Genomic DNA, 21571 nt, shown 5'->3' on the forward strand with positions numbered 1-21571 from the left:
AGGCCTAGGATGATGCTGAACTTCTTGGGGTTTAATGATGCTGCAGGACAATACACAACCACTGGTGTCCTCTGCAACAGTTTCTCAGACTTACCAACCTCTACATCTCTCCCAATTTCAAGTGACCTCCTTCAAAAGCTTCCAGCTCCAGGATCCATCTCACTCTTTCACTGTCCTCATGCGGTGGTTTCATGGGCTCTACTCGATAATTGCACTCCAGTCATTCACTCCATTGGATTCTTTTTTTTTCAGCCCACTGGCATGTTCCTCAATGATTGTGTAAGCCTAGACCTACACTCTTTCACCACAGGTATCAGTGTCTCTTGTGCACTTACCCAGAGGAGCATGCATGGCCTTATAAGTCTTCTCACTCACCTTCTAGGTGCTCTCCTCAAGGAGAGACATTACCTCTCCCGACGTGTGCACTTACGACACACACGCGCTCATCAGAGGTGCTTAACACACATGGTTATATGTCTCTAGTTTGTAACCAGAGGCTGGAAACCTATATGTATTTAGTACTTCTCACAGCTTATAATTTGGCGCTGCATGTTTCCAGGCTAGACATTTGTCTTTGAGCTGAATACGTCGGCAGCAGAATAAACCTTTTTTTCTGTCCTGATTGTTTCCTATAATGTATCAATATAGGTAAAATCTTTCAGTCTGAAATTCAGGTTAAGCTAATTTCCGGAGAATTGCCTAGATTGAATATAATTGTAGCAAACTTTCAGCTCTGAGAAGTATTAAATTCGTACTGGTTTCTGTAATTCTGTAGAGCTATAATACTGCTGTGCACATAAGCCATCATATGTGATTGACTGCCTTGAACACAGATTGTCACTTAGTGGAAGATATAGCAAAGCTTTTTTAGCATGAAAAAGTTGCAATATTTGGATGCTTAAACAAAAATTTTGCAACTCTTCTACAGATAGACCTGCATTATTGCACGTTCCCAAAAAATAGGAGTGGCTTTTCTGATGGGGGGAGTTTGCCCGAACCAATAGTTTTCTGTATTATGTATGCCACAAAATGGAGTAAATTATACCAGAAATCTACACCAGCTGCTAGGTGGCGTAGTTTTCTATGTGAGCGCATGGAGATACCTGAGATGCGCGTAATGTATGAAGTGACTCACTGACTGACTGACTCTCCACTAATTCTCTAACTTCCCAGTGTCGTACAAAAATGAAATTTGGCACGAGCATTCTTTAGGTCCTAAATAGGAAAAATAAAGGGATAACAACTCAATTATTCAATGCTAAGTGCAAAAAGGGAAAGGGGGACTTGTTAGTTGTATAGCACCAACTTATTCTGCAGTGCTTTTTGGTAATTTATTTATTACCCCCCAGCAAGCTGGGTACTCATTTTATTGACCTCAGAAGGATGGAAGGCTGAGTCAACCTTGAGCCGGCTACCTGAACCATGCAGGGATTGAACTGAACTGTGAGCGAGAGCTTAACACTCTATGCCACACAAAGCCACAAAATTCATGCTGTACAAACATGAAATTTGGCACTACCATTCTTTGGGTCCTAAATAGGAAAAGTACAGGGGTCACAACTCAATTATTCAATGCTAAGTACAAAAGTATTGGCATCCCTGTGTAATGTACCTAATCTAATTCTCTAACTTTCCGGTGTCGTACAAACATGAAATTTGGCACAAGCATTCTTTAGGTCCTATATAGAAAAAGTAAAGAGGTCACAACTTGATTATTCAATACTAAGTGAAAAAGTATTGGCACTCCTATGTAATGTAACTTTCCGGTGTTGAACAAGCATGAAATTTGGCACGAGCATTCTTTAGGTCCTAAATAGGAAAAGTAAAGGGATCACAACTCAATTATTTAATGATAATTGCAAAAATAAGTGCACCCCTACGTAATGTAATTTCCCAGTGTGTAAAATTTGGCGCGAGCATTCTTTAGGTCCTAAATGAGGAGAATGGGAGGGGTGGTACATTCTGCAGAGGGACATCAGTATATGCAACCTGAGGAGAATCTAACGCTCCTCTATGTGTATACATATTTTATTCCTTGGTTCCCCTAAAGCAACCATGACTTCATAAAGTTTTTCGTGCGAACAACACATAAACACCTGCATCAATTTTACTTGGGCTTATTTTCGGGTTGGGCTTATATTTCAAGCAACTCCCCTCCCACCCCACCCAAAAAAAAGAAAAGAGAAGAAAAAGAAAATCGGTGTAGGGCTTACTTTTAGGGTAAAACCTACTTATGGGAAAACACGTTAGCAGAGAAATGTAATATTATACATTTTAGAGCCCAGTCAGATGGGCGTTTTTTTGCGTTTGCGATTTGCATCTATAAAGAACCAATGCTTTTCAATGGTAAATGGTCACATGTCCAATTTTTACATGCGCATAAAATGCGCACCTACAAAAGGTAGAACATATGGGTGTCAATGGACCCGGCCACACAATTTTTTGCGAATAAACGCAGGTAAAAAACGCCTGTCCAAGTCCTTAATTGGAAATATGTTCTCTGGTCCTGCAAACAACCTGCCTGGTCATGATCTACAGGATTCTCACTTGACATCAGTGACATAAAATAATGTGATAATAATTGTAAGTAATGATGCCGCTTTAACCTTTTTTGGAGTGCAAACACATAAGCAAAAAGGGCATGAGAGATTACACACAGTGCATGACTTCTGTTGCTGGAAGCAATTTATGTTTAGTTCATTAGCTGTTTAAGATTCTGAAGGGTTTCATGTTGTTACTAAAGTAAAACTAATCAATGTCTTGTTTGAATGCGGTACATTTAGCATTTCTAAAATTTTAATGGCATTTTCCAAAAATTGCATCAAATACATTGATGTACTTTCTACTTTTTAGAGTGGGATTATCAATAAATGACTCGAGTAGCCCAGCTGCTGCAAACAGAAGCAATGAAAGCATCAAATTAAATCTAAAACCAGCAACAGTGAAATGGAGACACAATGAGACGCTTTCAATGAAGATCAGGTAACTTTATTACATCATGAATTGTAAAAAGGTTTCCAAGTTTAAAGCTTGTTCACTGTAAAATGAAACATTACGCCACTTTCTAATGTACTCTACTTTGTGTATTGATTATTTTTCACGGTTTTCATGACTTCTGCTTGACTTTAGTCTCAAATGACAGCAAGCCATATAGTTAACTGTACCAGTCAGTAAGGCTGGGTCCACACAGGGGCTGATCTGCAATGGAATATCCGCAGCCTGCCTTAAAATCTCATCCCCTTTGCTGCTAATATAATTAATATAAATATCGCGGAATTTCCATGCTGCAAGTTCGCCCCATCTGGACCCCCACTAAACGTTTTTAGTCTGTAGACTTGAACAAAAATGTTTCTTTCACTGACAGCAAGCAGAGATCGGAATAAAGGATATAAAATCTAGACTAGAAAGTTGTATCATTTTCATTAACGTGTATATGAATACTTCAGTTTTTTTCTTTTTTTTTTTTTTTTTTACAAAAACCAGAAATCTTTTAATAAAGGTAGACTCACACGTGCAAAGTCTGTGTGCGCAATATGCACAGAATAAAACCCATTGATTTCAATGGGTTCATGTTCATGACTAGTTTTTGTTTGCGCAAAAGATAATACAGCATGCCCTATTTTTATGTGCATTTACTCACCAAAGGCCCCATAGAAGTCTATGGAACATGCACAAATTTGCGCACTTAATACCCTCACGATTGTGCAATATGCTGCACAATTTCACAGGGAAAAGAACGCATCTGGAACTAATTAGGCTAAATAGCCATTTCAAATGGGGTCCAGCTGTGTGAGCGCAACAGTACACTAATATACAAAGAAGCTCGCAAACGCACGTTGTTAATGGCACAAATACATTGTGCTTACATGAAGATTTTTGCGCAAACACTTGTGCAGGGCCACCCTAATCCTAATTGTCTTTAAGGTAGGCTTCACACAGGCTATAAACGATGGTGAATTTCTTCTATTGGAATCGTGAAATTGTACAAGCCATGTGGAGATTTCAGATATCTCCATCACATGGTACGGAAATATAAGCCAACAAATCCACAGTATTTTTTAAAAACACTGCAGATTCTAAATCCACAGGATGTTTATTTATACTGTGGAATTATGCTGCAGAATTAAATCCTTGAAATACAAGAGTTAAATTCGCAGGTAATCTGCAATTTCAAATGAAGCCAAATCCGCATCATTTTGGTGCGGATTCGGCCACCACGAATTACCAGTGCAATTGCTATGGGTATTCATAGAATCATAGAATGGTAGAGTTGGAAGGGACCTCCAGGGTCATCGGGTCCAACTCCCTGCTCAGTGCAGGATTTACTAAATCATCCCAGACAAATGTCTGTCCAGCCTTTGTTTGAATGTTGATGAAGTAGTGGAAACAGCAGATCAAGGTGCAAAGCAATGAAGTTTCTTTATTTCTTCCCTCCCAGACAGAAAAAACACGACGTTTCGACTGCAAAAGTCTTTGTCAAGTATTGAAACAAGTGAACAACATACAAATATATAGTGTGTCTAGTATCACATTAACCAATCACAGTGGATCACATGATAAAATGCACCTGCATTCATTGATGTCATTATGGCACACACATGTTGCGGAGTTTTTAGCTATGGTGGAGCGTTGTAGCAACCTTTCACTTCCTCTTGTGGCTATGTTGCCATGGAGACTTGTTATGCAAGGCTCCTACTGGCTGGAATCTGTATGAGTCTCATCCCGTCCACCGTGACGTCATCACGTCACGTCTGTATAGCGTGGTCACATGACTGGAGCGTGCAGCGTCATTGGGCACATGTCCTATTCACGCCCTGCTCCATAGAGCTACTACTAGACATAAATGTCAGTGTTTCTTAGTAATCACCATGACGTAATCAAGCCGCGCCAGTGAGACATGGTCACGTGTCCGAGATGAGCCACATCATCGGGCGCGTCATAGACGCGCAGCCAAGTCCCACTATGTGATCAACATCTGTAGTGGATACAAAAACAAATATATGAGGCATTGCTGCGTGCATGACGCACGGAGAGGAATACCGCATATCTGTACATCGGAATATATTGTATAGTTGCAGTGTCATAACTGCACATGTAGGCTCCTCCCCAAGGGGTGTGGCCTCCACGTGAAAAACACCATAGCTTATTCTTTAACTTTTAAATATCAATATCCAGAAAAAAAGAATAGATGTTTGGAGGGCATCATGAATTGGCATGAGATAATCGGATAAAAAATCAGATATAGCATATCGTGCATATATAATCATATTAATAGGCCAGTGATGATATTCATAATACACATGGATGTCAAAGTGGCTCATCATGCATTCATCAATATTCAAATGATGTTATAGCCTCCACAAGACTGCCACCAATAATCGCATATAAATAGTGCACAAAAATTGGCTATTTGTTCGCATAACACTCCGATGTAGTATAGATTTCTTTAGTGCCATAACGACATCATAAATGCACTGTGAAGACATAAAAATACACATAAGTGAGTGAATTAAAATCCATATAGATGGCATAACCAATGCCGAGAAAGCAGAATAACTACAGGAACATATGGGTATCGTATTCATGATTTAGACCCTTTGGGGTCATTGTATCAAGTGTAAAAATCCAATATAATTCTTTCTTTAACCCCTTGAGTGGCGGGTTTCCTACCACCCTGTCGTGCCCACCAGGGCAGGTTTTTTTAAATGGTCTAATCATTGAATTTCAACGAATTTTGCAGTTGCGTCTCAAGAGCCATAACTTTTTCATTTTTCCATTGACATGGCCATATAAGGGCTTGTTTTTTGCAGGACAAGTTGTGATTTTTTAAACAGGGGGGAGGAAAAAAAGAAATGGGGAAAAAAGAAAAAAAGGGGCCATGTCATTAAGGGGTTAAATAATGTATTAACTTCCTTCTCTGGGTCATTACGACGCATGGATACCACATGTGTGATTGTATTTTTGATTTTTTTACAAAGTAAAGGGAGACAAGTGTTTTTATTTTTTTTATAATTTAAAAAAAAAATTTAATTTTTTTTTGTCCCTTTAGGGGACTTCCACAGGGACCCATCAGGACCCCTGATCACATTCCGGGGGTCTGATGGTGACAGCCCTTTACATGCTGCAGTGACAGCCCTTTACATGCTGCAGTCACATAGACTGCAGCATGTAAAGGGTTAACACAGCAGAGATCGGAGGTTTTCTCTGATCTCTGCTGTAAGAGCTAGTACCTAGCTGTCCTCTGACAGCTAACAACCAGCTCTCCCTGCCACAGAGACCATCGGCTTGCTTCTGACAAGCCGATGGTCTCTATGGCAACCTGTAAACAAAGCAGGAAACTGCCGGCACATCGGCAATATCTTCTGCTGGTTTTTCAAAGTCCTGCACTGCTCTATGTGGGTTTGTGCAGGCAGAGCACAATGCCACAGCTTGTGGCATTGTGCTCTGCAGCTCCCATAGTGATACATAGCCCGGAAATCTTCCGGGCTATGTTGCTATGAGCAGTGGAGCTCGTCCCGGAAATTTTCCGGGCGTGCCACTCAAGGGGTTAATAACATTCGTGTTCTATCACCCCCCTTAGATGTTTCAGGTACAGAATCAATGATGCGGAATTTTAGTTGGCATACCGAGTGTCCACTGTCATAAAAATGGCGTGGTACTGGCTGATCTAATTTTTTAGTGCGTATCGCGCTCTTATGGCTCGAAATTCTGCTCCTCACCTCCTGTGTTGTTTGGCCGACATATTGTAGGCCACACGGGCAGGTGAGTAAGTAGATGACGTGTCGATGAACATGTGTGGCGTCCCTTGATATGAAAACTCTTCCCGGTCTGTGAATGAAAAAATTGACTACCCTTGATCATGTTTGAGCAGCTGGAACAGCCCAAACATGGATAACTGCCTGTCCCGACCGATAGAAAAGTTCTAGATGTCCGAAAGATAGTTTTTTCATATGTTGACCGTACCAATTTGTCGCGCAGACTAGTGCAGCGTTTATATGACATGATTGGCCGTTCACGAAATGCATTCGCCTGCGGGGCTAGCTGCAATAATGGCCAATGTCTACATAGAATGGAAGATACCTGTCTACTTATGGTGGTAAAAGTAGAAACAAAAGGAATGCGTTCATTTTTATTAGTTCTACATTTAGAGATTAATAGTTCATTCTGCGAGAGTACTCTTGCTCGTTCCATTTTCTCAGTCACTAGATTTGTGGGATAGCCACGATCAAGAAATTTTTTACACATCTCTGTTAGGCGTGTCTCCACATATGCATCATTGGTGATTCGCCTAACCCGTAGGAATTGACTCCACGGAAGCGAGTCAATTGTGGTTTTAGGATGGAAACTTGTGTACTCAAGAAGATTATTTTGGTCAGTTGGTTTGACATAGAGATCAGTGGCGAAGCCAGTGCTTGTTTTTATAATTGTTACATCCAAGAATTCTATGCTGCTATTAGAATATTTAAGAGTGAATTGCAGCTCTGGCCTGATGCTGTTGAGTTCCTGATGAAACAACAGTAATTCCTCAACAGAACCGGACCAAACAACGAATATGTCATCGATGTATCGCAGCCAGGAGACCGCCCGGGGCCAATATGCAGATGTATAGACAAACAGATCTTCAAAGATGCCCATATAAATATTTGCATAACTTGGGGCCATATTGGCCCCCATGGCGGTCCCCTGGCGCTGACGATAGAACCTCCCACAAAACGAAAAATAACTCTTGGTGAGTACAAATTCCAAAAGGGTCAGAACTACATGTTCACATTCAATAGATACCAATGCTGATGACATTTTTTGTCTAACTGCCTCTAAACCAAGTTCGTGAGAAATTGATGTGTAGAGAGCAGTGACATCAAGTGTAGCCAATATTGTATTCTCATGGCAAGGGATGGATCTCAATTTGATTAGAAAATCGCTGGTATCCTTGACATAAGAGCAATTACTTGTAGAGTACTCCCGCAGGATATAATCCAAAAAGATGGAAATATGATTAAACATGGAGTTTCGTCCTGACACAATTGGACGTCCGGGAGGCTCAGTGAGATGTTTATGTATTTTAGGTAATACATATATGGTAGGTATATTTGGATGGTGTATATACAGATATTTAGATAGAGCTAAGTCAATATTACTTTCACAGAGGGCCTCATTCAAAATGCTTCTCAATTCTGTCTGGTAATTATCGGTAGGATTACACGTTAATAATTCATATACAATTGTGTCATTTAACTGTCTATAGATCTCCTGTTCATACTTGATAGAATCCATCACTACCACCGCACCACCCTTGTCGGCCGGTTTGATAGTGATGGATCTGTCAAGTTAAAGCCCTGAAAGGGCTTGACGCTCCGCATAATTCAAATTGTTGTAGTGTTGTACATTCGTGTGTGATGATCTTAATTTCTGTACATCCTGATTTACAAGATCTACATATGTCTCAATGGCATGTACCTTGTTCGGTGGCTGAAACGTGCTTTTGTTATGTAGACCTGTATCTTGTAATGTGAATGCTGCCTTGTCTGTAACTGATACAGTAGGTGCATCAGCACTAGATGACGACGTCATATCAGAAAAATATGCTTTCAATCTTAAAGGGGTTGTCCCGCGCCGAAACGTTTTTTGTTTTTTTTTAACCCCCCCCCCCGTTCGGCGCGAGACAACCCCGATGCAGGGGTTAAAAAAACACACCGGGTAGTACTTACCCGAATCCCGGCGGTCCGGCGTCTTCATACTCACCTGCTGAAGATGGCCGCCGGGATCCTGTCTCTCTGTGGACCGCAGGGCTTCTGTGCGGTCCATTGCCGATTCCAGCCTCCTGATTGGCTGGAATCGGCACGTGACGGGGCGGAGCTACACGGAGCCGGCATTCTGCACGAGCGGCCCCATTGAAGACAGCAGAAGACCCGGACTGCGCAAGCGCGGCTAATTTGGCCATCGGAGGCCGAAAATTAGTCGGCACCATGGAGACGAGGACGCCAGCAACGGAGCAGGTAAGTATAAAACTTTTGATAACTTCTGTATGGCTCATAATTAATGCACAATGTACATTACAAAGTGCATTAATATGGCCATACAGAAGTGTATAGACCCACTTGCTGCCGCGGGACAACCCCTTTAATTTTCTATAAAACCTCCTTAAATCAAGGTCCAAAGAGAACCAGTCTGTCATAGGGGCAGAATGATAGACCTTTACATAATACCTTCATCTCAAGGGTAGTCAGAGTCCTTGATGAAATGTTCACAACCGTATTTATGTCGTCGCTTGTGGTGAAGGCCTCTTGTTGGTAGATCGCATCATCATTGATTGTGGTCCTTTTGCGGGATCGGTGATGTTTGCGGCCCCCTCGCCGTTGGTGCCCTGGCCGTCTCGTTTTGGTTTGGAGGGTCTTGTATGGCGTGTTCCTAAAAAATTCACAGATTTCATGGATGTTTGTGAGGAATCATAGAATGGTAGAGTTGGAAGGGACCTCCAGGGTCATCAGGCCCAACACCCTGCTCAGTGCAGGATTCATTAAATCATCCCAGACAGATATTTGCCCAGCCTCTTTGAAGACTTCAACTGAAGGAGAACTCACCACCTCTTGTGGTAACCTGTTCCACTCATTGATCACCCTCACTGTCAGAAAGTTTTTTCTAATATCTAATCTGTGTCTCCTCCTTTTCAGTTTCATCCCATTGCTTATAAAATTTCTGTATGCAAATGAGAATAGGCCTGATCCCTCTGCACTGTGACAGCCCTTCAGATATTTGTAGAACACAAAGGGGTTCTGTCATTAGAAAAAAAAATTAATACTTACCTATTTGTCTCTAGGCAGTCTTCTTACTGCATCTTCACTTCGCCGATCTTCTCCTGGCTCCTCCAGTCCCCCATGTCCTCTCACCTACAACCCCTTTAAGTTTCCGTTCAGCCTTCTTTTTTGCAAACTAAACACTCCCAGATCCTTTAACCGTTCCTCATAGGATATGGTTTGTAGCCTGCTCATCATCTTGGTTACTCTACTCTGAATTTGTTCTGGTTTGTCAATGTCATTTTTGAATCTGGGTGCCCAGAACTGGACAAATGAGGTCTAACTAAGGAAGAGTAGAGGGGGATAATTACCTCACGTGATTTAGACTCTTTGCTTCTCTTAATACATCCCAGAATTGTGTTTGCCTTTCTCACTGCTGCATCACATTGTTGATTCATGTTCAGTCAGTGATCTTTTAGTATATTCAAGTCTTTCCATGTACTGCTACTTAGCTCAATCTCTCCCATTTTGTGTGTGCTTTTTACATTTTTCTTACCCAGATTTAGTACTTTGCATTTCTCCTTGTTAAATATCATTCTGTTAGTCACCTCCCACTGTTCAAGTTTGCCCAGCTCTTTTTTAATACTCTCTCTCTCCCCTAGTGTTAGCTATCCGTCCTAGCTTTGTGTCGTCGACAAACTGGATCAGTTTTCCTTCAATTACCTCCTTCAGATCATTTATACAAATTTTGAGCAATTATACCAGGACAGAGTTTTGTGGTACCCCACTTCAGACATTCTTCCACTTGGATGTATAGCCATTTAAGACCAGTCTTTGAGCACAATCACTCAGCGAGTTGTGAATCTACCTAATAGTCACATATTTGATCAATAAAGATGGTATGAGATACTTTGTCAACTGCTTTACTAAAGTCAAGATATACTATACACCATATCTACTGCATTTTCCTGACCAACCCAGTCAGTGATTCTGTGATAGAAGGAAATTAAATTTGTCTGGCATGACGTGTTTGCTACAAACCCATGCTAGCTCTGGTTAATTACTCCGATCTCAACCATGTACTTGCATACATGCTATTTAAAAATTTGTTCATAGATATTTCCCAGTATAGAAATCAGGTTCACAGGCCTGTAGTTTCCTGGATTCACCTTCTTCCCTTTTTTTGAAGATAGGGACAACATATGCCCTTGGACAATCTTCTGGAACTTCTGTTCTCCAGGCATTTTCTAAGATTATGGCAAGGGGTTCAGCAATTATCTTCCTTTAGTATCTTATGATGTAATTCATCTGAACCTGGAGACTTGAATTCATTTAAGTTAGCTAAGTGTTCCCTCACCATCTGTCTACTTGTACATAGCATACATTCTTTTATTTCCCCTATAGCATAGGGAAGATCAGTTGATGTTACATTTACTTTCTTTTTTTTTAAATCAAGTTTTATTGAGGTTTTTACTTTTTTTTTAGATACATAAAGCTTTCTTACATAAGTCAGAGTACACATTCAGAGTTTTTGTGACGTAAACCATTCCAACTTCCATTTTAAATCATAAACAGTCAATCAAAACCAAGGACGATCCTCGGTGTAAAAGAAAGAGGAATAGTTTGGTTGATGAACATATTATAATAAACTAAAACAAAATTTGTGAAGTTGGGGAGAGGCTAGGCAGGGGAAGAATGCAGGGTGGATGGGGGAGGGAGGGAATAAGGAGGGGGGGGTAGGGAAGGAGAAGAGCACTCAGAGAAACCTGACTTCTGTAGTGCATACACTCACAGAGTCTGGGCCCGGGAGGATGAGAGACCAGGCCAGGGGCCAAGGCATTTAGGTATGCATCTAGGGTCTGGGACACCAATGACATTTGCCAATTCTGCTCCATTACCCAACCGACCTAGTACCCCCAGTCAGCAAGAGTTCAATGTCTCCTCTGTCCAACGCTCGGCCATTTCACTTAATGTAGATACTTTCTCAGATTCCTCCATGGCCCCCAGATCCATAAAAAATTATCGTGAGTACCTTTTGACCAACTGGATAATTCTTCTAAATTGTACAAAAGATCTACTTTCTCTTTCCACTGGGCTAGGGCAGGAGGAACACTCTGAAGCCATAGTTAAGGAATGAGAGCTTTTGCTGCATCCAATAGAAATGCAACTAGTTTATGCTTAAAGGGATGAAAGAGTAAAGGTGGCTTACAAAGAAAGACCATCTCAAGTGAGATTGTTAAATTCGGGGAGAGTTTTCGCAATGCTCTCTCAACATCAAGCCAGAAAGGCGCCCCTAATGGGCACTCCCACCAGATATGAAGGAAGGAGCTTATTCCGGCATTGCACCTCCAACATCTGTTGGGAGAGGCTAATTTGTAATCAAATAACCATTGAGGTGTGTTATACCACCTTACGAAACGTTTGTAGTGGCTTTCTTGTGACATAATGCATGAAGAGTACCCAAAGGAAGTCCCTAGGATCAATTTAATGTCTTTCATTGAGAGAGAAATACACAGTTCATTTTCCCATGAAATGAGACAGGCTGTTTTAGATTGTACCAGAGGCACGATAAAGTTTTTCCTAAGGAATGCAATTTTCCTATTGTTGGGTTTGCTGACGCCCAGAATTCTCTCGAAGGGAGTCTGAGGTCTAGTTGAAGTGTATAGTTTAAAGAAATCCACAAACACTCTCGCTGTGTGTGCTTTTTGTAGAAAAGAAAACAATTAGTTGGATAGCAGAGTTTGTGAAACAACATCAGGGTTTTTGTGCATTAAGCCTGAAGGTCTGTGATGTTTAGATCCTCAAATTTCCTCCAGAGACTGGCTGTGCACAGGTCCCATGAAATTCCAAGAAGTCCATGGACTAGACATAGTGAGGTGGCCGGAGAGGGCTTTGGAGCCAACAAATTTTGCAATTCGTCCCAGGTCTCGCAGGGAGCCCTAATTAGGGATTAAATTCTCTTGCTTTATATCTAATTTTCGATGGAAACCTAAGATCTTCTAATAGAGTTTTACCATATGAACCCGACGCCAGAGGAAGAAGCAACAGGTCCCTTACTGGTGTCACTAGTTCCATCCAGTAGCTTAATTGGGTGGATAAGTAAAAGTCATGGACATATGGCATATCTATTCTGCCCTCGATACATCTCCTAATCATTAGGCTATAAGATAATCTTGGCCTCCTCTGTCTCCATACATAACCAGAGAAAATTGATTTGAGCCTGAGTGTTTTGAAAAAACTCATAGGAAGATGAATGGGTAGCATGTGTATTTTATAGAGAATTAATGGTAGTACATATGATTTCAAGATGTTTTTCCTGCAAAACATGAAATTAATGGTAAGTCGTAAGACCGCAGAAGGTTCTTTACCTTCGTCAGTAGAAGTAGGAAATTAGTTGAGTATATGTCTTCTGTTTTTTTAGTTAACTTTATTCCTAGATATTCGAGTGATGTCTCTGACCAAGAGAAGGGGGAGTTCACTTTAACATTGGTACTCCTAGATGGGGGAACATTTAATACTGTAGATTTTCCAAAATTGATTTTAAAATTGGAAAAAGAACTAAACTGCTCCAGGAGGAAAATGAGCCTAGGTAGACCTTTTTCAGGGTTTGTAGTCTAAAACACAATGTCATCAGCAAAAGCTGCCATGTTGAGTAAGCTTTCTCCAAAGCTTAGTCCCTGGATATCTGGATCCTATCTTACTCTCTTGAGGAGGGGTCCAAGTGCGACAATAAAAAGGGTTGCGGAGAGTGGACAGCCCTGATGGGTGCCATTTCTTATATCGAAGGGAGGAGATATAATTTCGTTGACCTTAAGTCTAGCGTAAGGATTGGCATATAGAGAAAAGATGCCGGATGCAAAATCAGAGGGGACGTTGAACTGCAGCAAGAGTATTTTCATATAATGCCAGTCCACCCTGTCAAATGCTTTTTCAGCATCACTGCCTATTAATGCTAACAGGATATTGTGAGTTTGGGCATAGTGCATTTCATGTAGCAATCGGACACAGTTCTCCCTACTCTTCCTGCCCTTTACAAATCCTGTCTGTTCGCAGTTAATCAAGTTGGGGGTATAATCTGGTAGTCTTGAAGCTAAAAGCTTGGCCCACAACTTTACATCAAAGTTTATAAGGGAGATGGGTCTATAGCTGCTACAGCTCTCCGGGTCCTTTTTTCTTCTTATGGATCAGAGTAATATGAGCTTCTTGGGAATGCTTCGGGAGAGCTTCCCCTTGCAGTAGAGCATTAAAACGTTCTGTTAGACGGGATATTAGAATGGATTTATAAGATATGTAATAAATTAGCGTTAGCCCTTCTGGGCAGGGACTTTTTCCTGGGGGACACGAGTTCAGTAGTCTCTCTACTTCTGTATCTAACACTGGAATCATAAGGGAGCTCGCCTCGCTCTCGTTTAGTTTAGGAAGATTTAATTTTTTTTAGAAAGGAGTCTAACTTATCTCTTGTTCTCTGAGCTTTATCCTGGGATGAGCGTTCCTTAAGGTTATAAAGCCGGAAGTAAAATTGTTGAAACTCCTTTGCCATATTAGAAGTAGATGTCACGGAGTCCCCTGACTGAGTCTTTATGGATTTGATAAAGTTCTTGGAGCAAGCTTTCTTTATTAATGAGGACATGAACTTACTACTTCGGTTCCCTTGTGCATATACTACATGTTTAAGAAATGGGTGTTTCTTGTTGAATTTCGAGTCCAGGCAGTGCCTTAAATCTTTTCTCAATTTAAGTAGTTTAGCTATATTTTCCTTAGTTTTGGACACTTTCGCCACTTATTCAAGTTTGGCTATGTGGGAAAGTTTTTCATTGATGGCTTTTTGTTGCATTTTCTTGGTTCTGGACCCCAAGGCTATCAGAGGTGCTCTCACAAAGGCCTTATAGGCTTCCCAAACCAATGGAGCACAAGGTTCCCAGACATATTGAGATGGAAATATTTGTCTAAATGTTTATTTAGGTGAGCTCTATCTTCTGTTGGATCTAGAAGGGAAACATTAAGTTGCCACCTCTACTCCCTCAGGGTCATCTGAAGTGGACATAAATCTAAATGTAGTGGGGCATGGTCAGAAACTGTCATTGTATCAATATTAGATCTCTCTAGATGTGTCAGGAGATTAGAAGTGACAAATATGTAATCCAGTCTCTGATAGGAGGAGTGTACATGGGAGAAATAGGCGAACTGAAGGATGTAGATATCGCCATGCATACACAACCCCCATCTCGTGCAGACAACGGTTTAATTTTCTGAGCTTTACCTGCGAGACCTGGGAACGACCCACCGACAAATCCAATAAAGGATTTAGGGTGACATTGAAGTCACCTCCGAGTAAAATAAGCCCAGTAGCAAAGTGCCTGAGGATTTTGAGCTGTTTGATCAGCCACGATACCTGATCCGGGTTTGGAGTGTAAAGATTGGCTATCGTCAATTTAACATTGTTGATTGACCCTCTCAGAAAAAGCACCCTACACTCCCCAGCTGTATATTGAGATTCACAGATAAAGGTAATGGATCTATGGAAAAGTGTGGAAACTCCCTTTGAGGCAGATGTGGGATGAGGGTTATGGTATCCCTGCAGGAATTGTTTTCCTGGCAGTGACATGCATCTCCCTTTCTTAAAATACGTCTCCTGTAAAAAGCAGGATTTTTGTGCCGTACCATTTTAGAAGTAGAGCAATGTTGTGTCTTTTGAATGGCAAGTTGATGCCCCTCATGTTAAACCAAGTAAGACGAAGAAGGTCCCCCATTTCCATGTAGAGATATGTAACGACCCGCTTGCTGATATATGTGCCTCAGAAAACAAAGGTGTTAGATAGATAGGAATTCACTTTAAAACTTAAGTAACTAATAAGGACCTCAGAGTGCTGACAGGTAAAAAGCAGGGAAGGGAAGAGGGGAAAATACAAAAGGTGCAGAAATAATATAGAGAGTAAACGCAAGGAAATAGCAATGGAACAATATGTCTCTGTAACTGTTGGAGAAGGCTCCACTAATTCTAGGAGCTGCAGATATATTAAATTTCACACACGAGCCTGATCTGACAGGCACGATTTTGGACCTCAAGTTTATGGGAAGAGACATGCGAAAGATTTCTTCTCAGAAGAAAAGAGTACAAAATGCAAATTGTTAATTGGTACATTGAAGAATCGTGCAGGGCAATATATAAAGGGACTTTAAATTTAGATATTACACTCGAGGATCTCATCTCTATTTTTCTTCTTTTTGTCTCTTGGCTATTTGAGATTCCCCACAAGAAGCCAACTTTCTGGAGCTGCTAGTTTAGGGAGCTTTGGAAGATCTGGAATTGGAAGCCAGCATGGGAGTTCAATTGAGTCCAGATCTAGATGTTGCCAGCTGTCTTGTAAGTCCTCTGGGAAGTGAATATTTAGTCTTCGACCTTTGTGGGCAATTCCCAGGCCAAAGGAAAATAATCAGGCATATTTAATGTCTTTGACTTTCAGCGCATCTAATGATGGGCGAAGTAGGTGGCATTTTGCTTGGGTAGATGGCACCAAATCTTGATAAATTTGTAAAGGGGCATCCGCATACTGTAGTTTTCTGCGGTTTCTTGTGGCTCTTAATATGGCTTCCGCATCAGGAAAAAAAAAAAAGCTTACATATTACATCTTTTGGAGGTTCTGATGCGGAGGGTTGCGGTCTGAGCGCTCTGTGGATTCTTTCAATTGAGAGAGTCTCCATTTTGTCTGCTCCCAGCAGGGACCCAAAGATTTCTCTGGCCACTTTAGGTAATACATCTACTGCCCAAGACTCTGGAAGACCCTTAATGCGTACATTGCATCTTCTGTTGTGGTTCTCCAGGTCCTCCTGCATTGTTAAGGCTCGATTTAGATGAGCATGCTGTTCATTAAGTATTTAGGCCATTTTAAGGGAGTGAGAGGTGATAGAGGCAATAGTGGACTCCAGATCTTCTACCCAGCTCCCCGTGTGCTTTATTTCCTCTTTAATTTCCATCACAGGGTGCATAACTTTCTTTAACAGTTCTTTCATGAAGACCTTGGAGATAGAGTCTTCATCATCCTCACCAGAGGAGGCCCCCTCCTCCACCCTCTCCTTACTGTGAATGCTGGTGGTCTCCCTGCTCAGCACCATCTTAAGGTCTGCATGCGGTGATCAAGCGCTGCGCTCCTTCAGATACTCCTGCATGTCAGCTTGTCCTTTGCTCTGTCAGGAGGTTCCCTGAAGTTCTCCTCCTCTGTCCCTTCCAATTCTTTCCATTATTTGCTGAAAATAGCTGCTGAACAGGTCTCTAATCGTGCTGCTGAGATGGAGCTTTCAGCTCAAGCTTCCATTTAGCTCAGCGGTCAGGCTCCACCCTGTTACATTTAGTTTCTGAGAGAAAACAGATACAAAATAGGAATTTAAAAGTTCAGCCTTCGCAACATCATTTTTAACCAATTCACTATTTTCATCCTGTAAACATCCTATAGCATCTTTGACTTTTCTTTTGCTTTTGACAACTCCCCCCCCCCCCCAAATCCTTTTTTATTGCTTTTGGCCTATGTTGCCTCAATTCATTATTAGCTTTAGCTTTTCTGACACTTGCCTTACAGTTTCTGCAGACCACGTTATATTCTTCTTTAGAAATTCCCTCCTCTTTCCATTTGATATACATATTTTTCTTCCTTTGTAGCATGTATGTAAGTTCTATCCTGGTTTCTTTAAATGCTTCTCATTCTTCCTTCTTTTAGGGATTGTTAACAATTGTGATTTGAGAATCTCATTTCACAATTTTTCCCAACCTGCTTGCACATTTCTGTCATTAAGATGATTTATCCATTGGATCCTTCCTACCCTCTTTCTAAGTTCATTAAAATCTACCTTTCTGAAATTCAACCTAGACATTTGAGTCTTCCTCCCCTTGTTATTCAAAATTCAATGATAGCATGATTGCTCCCTCCTAAGGTCATCCTTACTTCCTCAACTACTTCCTTGCTGTTGGTAAGAATTAGGTCCAAGATAAAGTTGTCAGCAAGAGTGGATAAGAATTTGTTGGACCCATTACTTTTGCCTGAGAGAGATTCCCAACAAATGTCCGGATAGTTAAAATCTCCCATAATCACTACCGTATGTCATGCTCTTTTGAGAACTTGGCTATTTCATGTAGAAAGATTTCACCCATATCTTCTGCTTGTCCAGGTGGCCTATAGTAAATGCTTATAATGGTGTCCTTTCTGTTGTTCTCTCCTTGTACTCTTACCCAAACAGCTTGTACAGAACTACCATGCTCTGAAGCTTGAATCTTTGTGGAGATTACCTCCTGTTTTTTAGGTCTGTTTCTTATAAATAAATTGTATCCTTCAAGCCTTGTATTCCACTTATGTGTGTCATTCCACCAAGTTTCTGTGATGCCTATGACATCATATTTCTCTTCCTGTGTTAGGAGCACCAATTCTGCTTGTCTGTTTCACATGCCCTGTGCATTTGTGTAAAAACATTTTAGTTTGTGATCAGTGTCTCTTGCTCCTCTACTTTCCTTCTGAGTTTTTTTTGTCTTTGTTCTTTCTTTTCACTGTTTATATTAGCTGTATATTTTTACCTGGCTTTTTACTTATTATTCTAGTTAAAAGCTTACCAAAAACAAGTTGTACCAGCAGCACACAAAATTAATCCATCAGGATGAGGCAATAAGGTATAGATTTGCCACACCAATAAGGTATAGATATGCCAGGGAAATCCACGACAAAAGTAAAGATTGCGGCAGCATATTTTGTGCAGACAATCTTCCTTTTTATTTCTCGATGTTCGTTAACAACACAGCAACGTTTTTGCCATGGTGTTGTTAATGGCCACAGAGTTTGAAGCACTCCCGGTTAGTGCAGCAAGAAGCCTGCCAAATATGTACTTACCTGTCTTTGTACGAGGGGGTGCTACTAATAGTGCCCCACTATTCTTCATATTCCCCCAGGATGTCAATGCACTTGCCACATCTCTCCTGCAGCTTTTTAAGTCCCTGCAAATAGAATTCTTCTGACTGCTGGTCAAACCACTCATTTGCAGCATTAGTTGCCTCCAAAACACTCCCAGACCGTTGTCCCTTTAGGTGTTTTTTGAGACTTGGGAACAGATGGTAGTCAGACAGAGCCAGGTCTGGCGAATAGGGTGGATGGGGCATCAGTTGAAAGCCTAAGGAGCTGATTTTTGTAATACTGGCATCTGCAGTATGTAACGGGGCATTGTCATACAACAGGATGACACGTTTGGAGAGCTTTCCTTAATGTTTTTCCTTAATATTTTGCCTCAGCTTTGCAATAACGAACAGTAATATGTTGCACTGATGGTTGAACCCTTTGGGAGGTCGTCCACGAGCAGAACTCCCTTCTTATCCCAAAAAATGGTTGCCATTTGCTTCTGCGCTGACCTTTGCACACAAACTTTTTTTTTTTTCCAAATATTTTTTATTGAACATTTTTTCATTAAGTATACGTACATGTAAGGATACTTGGCAATATTCACAACAACAAGCAAAATGTAGCGTTAAGTACCAATAATATCTTGTGGAGTTGGATTTTGTCATACATTGTATTCACAAATAGATTTGTTGTTGTCATTGTAAATAAGGGTAAGTTGTTCTCTAGATATGTATACAAAGTTAAATCAATACAAACGTTTTAACTTGAATTGCTGCCAAGGTTCCCATTTGCGGTAGAATTTGGGTAGAGAGTTATTATTTTTTGCATACATTTTTTCAAAGCAGTGGTGGTCGGATAATGTGTCCAATAAGTCTTTCAGGAGGGGCAGGGAAGTCGTTTTCCATTTCCTTGCTATGTTGTTTTTTGCTGCGAGAAGGAAATGGCATATCCAGATTCTTTTGTCTGGCGGAAGTGAGTCGCTTTCAAGGAGGAGGAGAGCCAGTTGTGGGGATTTAGTTGGTCGTGTTCCAGTTATAAGTCGAATGATGTCAAAGACCTCTTGCCAGTAACTTTGAATCAAGGGGCAACCCCAAAGTATGTCATAGAGTGAGCCTTCGAATCCGCAGTTTTTCCAGCACTCCTTGCTTGTGTTTGGATAACATTTGGCTAATTTCGTGGGAGTGTAGTACCATCTTGATAGCACTTTGTAGTGTGTCTGGAGTAAGCCGGCCGATATAGTTGCTTTATTTGTTATCTCGAAGGCTTTCAGCCAATATGTGATCTCAATTTTTTTTCCAAAATCTCGTTCCCAATTTAGTAGATGGATTTTTTTATTGCTATTTATGTTTCCTACGATGATATCATAAAAGGTCCTTGTCATGGAGGCTTGCGAGTTGGCACATTTATGGAATAAAGTCTCTAAATTGTTTGGGAAAGAGAACGATCCTGAACGGAAACAACGAGAAGTGATAAGATTTTCAAGTAGGAAAAGGCCTCTTTGTCCGGTAGATTAAATTGGGATTGGATAGATTGAAAAGATCGAGGTTCATTTCCAGCCAGGAGATCAGAAGATATGAGGTTGACTCTGTGTCTGCACCATTCCTTTAGGTTCAAGTCTCATGTGTAGTAGGTTAAAGTTTCCAATGGGAGATTGGTTGAAGAGATTTTAGTGGTTTGTTGAAATTTGTGCGCCAGAAGGTTCCAGCAATGGAGGGTTGTTGACATTAAAGGCGAGAAGCTTGATTCTAAGCGTAAAGGAGGTAATTCTGGGTTGAGAGTGCCTATCACTGCGGATTTAATAAGGAGACTCAGAGGTTTGCTTTGGTTTCTCTGTCTCTCAATGTGACACCATGATGGAATTTGTGAGTTTTTGAACCAGTTGGCTGATTGGCTCAGGATTGTCGAATTGTAGTAAGCTTGGAGGTTGGGTACCCCCAAACCGCCCTGTTTTCTTTGCTGGTATAGGATGGAAGATGCCAGCCTGGGTCTCTTGTTATTCCAGATAAAACTCAACAACTGTTTTTGAAAGTTTGCTATTGTATTTTGAGGAATTGGGTAAGACAACGTGCGAAACAGATATAGAATTTTTGGTAAAATGAGCATTTTGTATAGGGCCATTCTACCGAACCAGGAAATCTCTCTTCTCCCTAACTCATCCAGCTCCCCTTTAAGTGTGGAAAACAGTGGGTTCATGTTTTGCGGGATGATCTCTGATGTGGTATTACAAAGTTTAATTCCTAAGTAGGGGATAGTTGATTTCCATTGAAATGGAAATTCCCTTTGTATGCTCTCCTTTAATTTTTGGTCTATATTGAAACCCATAATCTGGGATTTGCTTAAGTTTAATTTGTAATAGGAGACTTGGCTAAAGCGGGAGATGCACTCGTAGACCTCTCTGAGAGAGTTCAAAGGGTCAGTTAGGGTAATGAGGACGTCATCCGCAAAAAGGCCTATTTTGTGTTGCCTCATGCCAATTGGTATCCCCTTGACTCTCAGGGAGGTTCTAATCATTTCAGCCAAGGGTTCAATTATCATGGTAAATATTAAGGGAAAGAGGGGGCAACCCTGACGGGTTCCATTTGTTATCAGAAATGGCTTAGACAATGCTCCGTCGACTAGGACTCTCGCGGAAGGCTGAATGTAGAGGGCTTGTACCGCACATAAAAAATTATCTCCCACCTCCAACTTGCGAAGAACGGCAAAGGCGAACCCCCAGTGGACTCTATCGAACGCCTTCTCTGCGTCCAGGGAAAGGAGGAGAGAATCCGTCCGACTCGAGTTTGTTAGCTCCACCAGATTTTGGGTTCTTCTCGCACCATCCACTGCATTTCTGCCCTTTGTAAATCCCACCTGGTCGTCATGTATGACCCCAGGAAGGAGTTCTAGAAGTCTAGTTGCTAAAATTTTGGAATATATCTTTACGTCAGAATTTAGGAGGGAAATGGGTCTAAAGTTTGCTGGTGA

At 41.1% G+C, this 21571-nt stretch overlaps 1 protein-coding gene across 1 annotated transcript in view; it reads left to right on the top strand.

Annotated features, from left to right (window-relative positions):
- Positions 1-21571, top strand: part of ST8SIA2 (ST8 alpha-N-acetyl-neuraminide alpha-2,8-sialyltransferase 2) — a 213066-nt gene that overhangs the window by 155889 nt on the left and 35606 nt on the right. Inside the window, exon 3 of the mRNA XM_066592826.1 lies at positions 2854-2982. Within this exon, the coding sequence (XP_066448923.1) occupies positions 2854-2982 (129 nt within the window). The remainder of the gene's footprint in view (positions 1-2853; positions 2983-21571) is intronic.

This window comes from Eleutherodactylus coqui, chromosome 2 (genome assembly GCF_035609145.1).
Source record: "Eleutherodactylus coqui strain aEleCoq1 chromosome 2, aEleCoq1.hap1, whole genome shotgun sequence".
Classification (NCBI taxonomy): domain Eukaryota; kingdom Metazoa; phylum Chordata; class Amphibia; order Anura; family Eleutherodactylidae; genus Eleutherodactylus; species Eleutherodactylus coqui.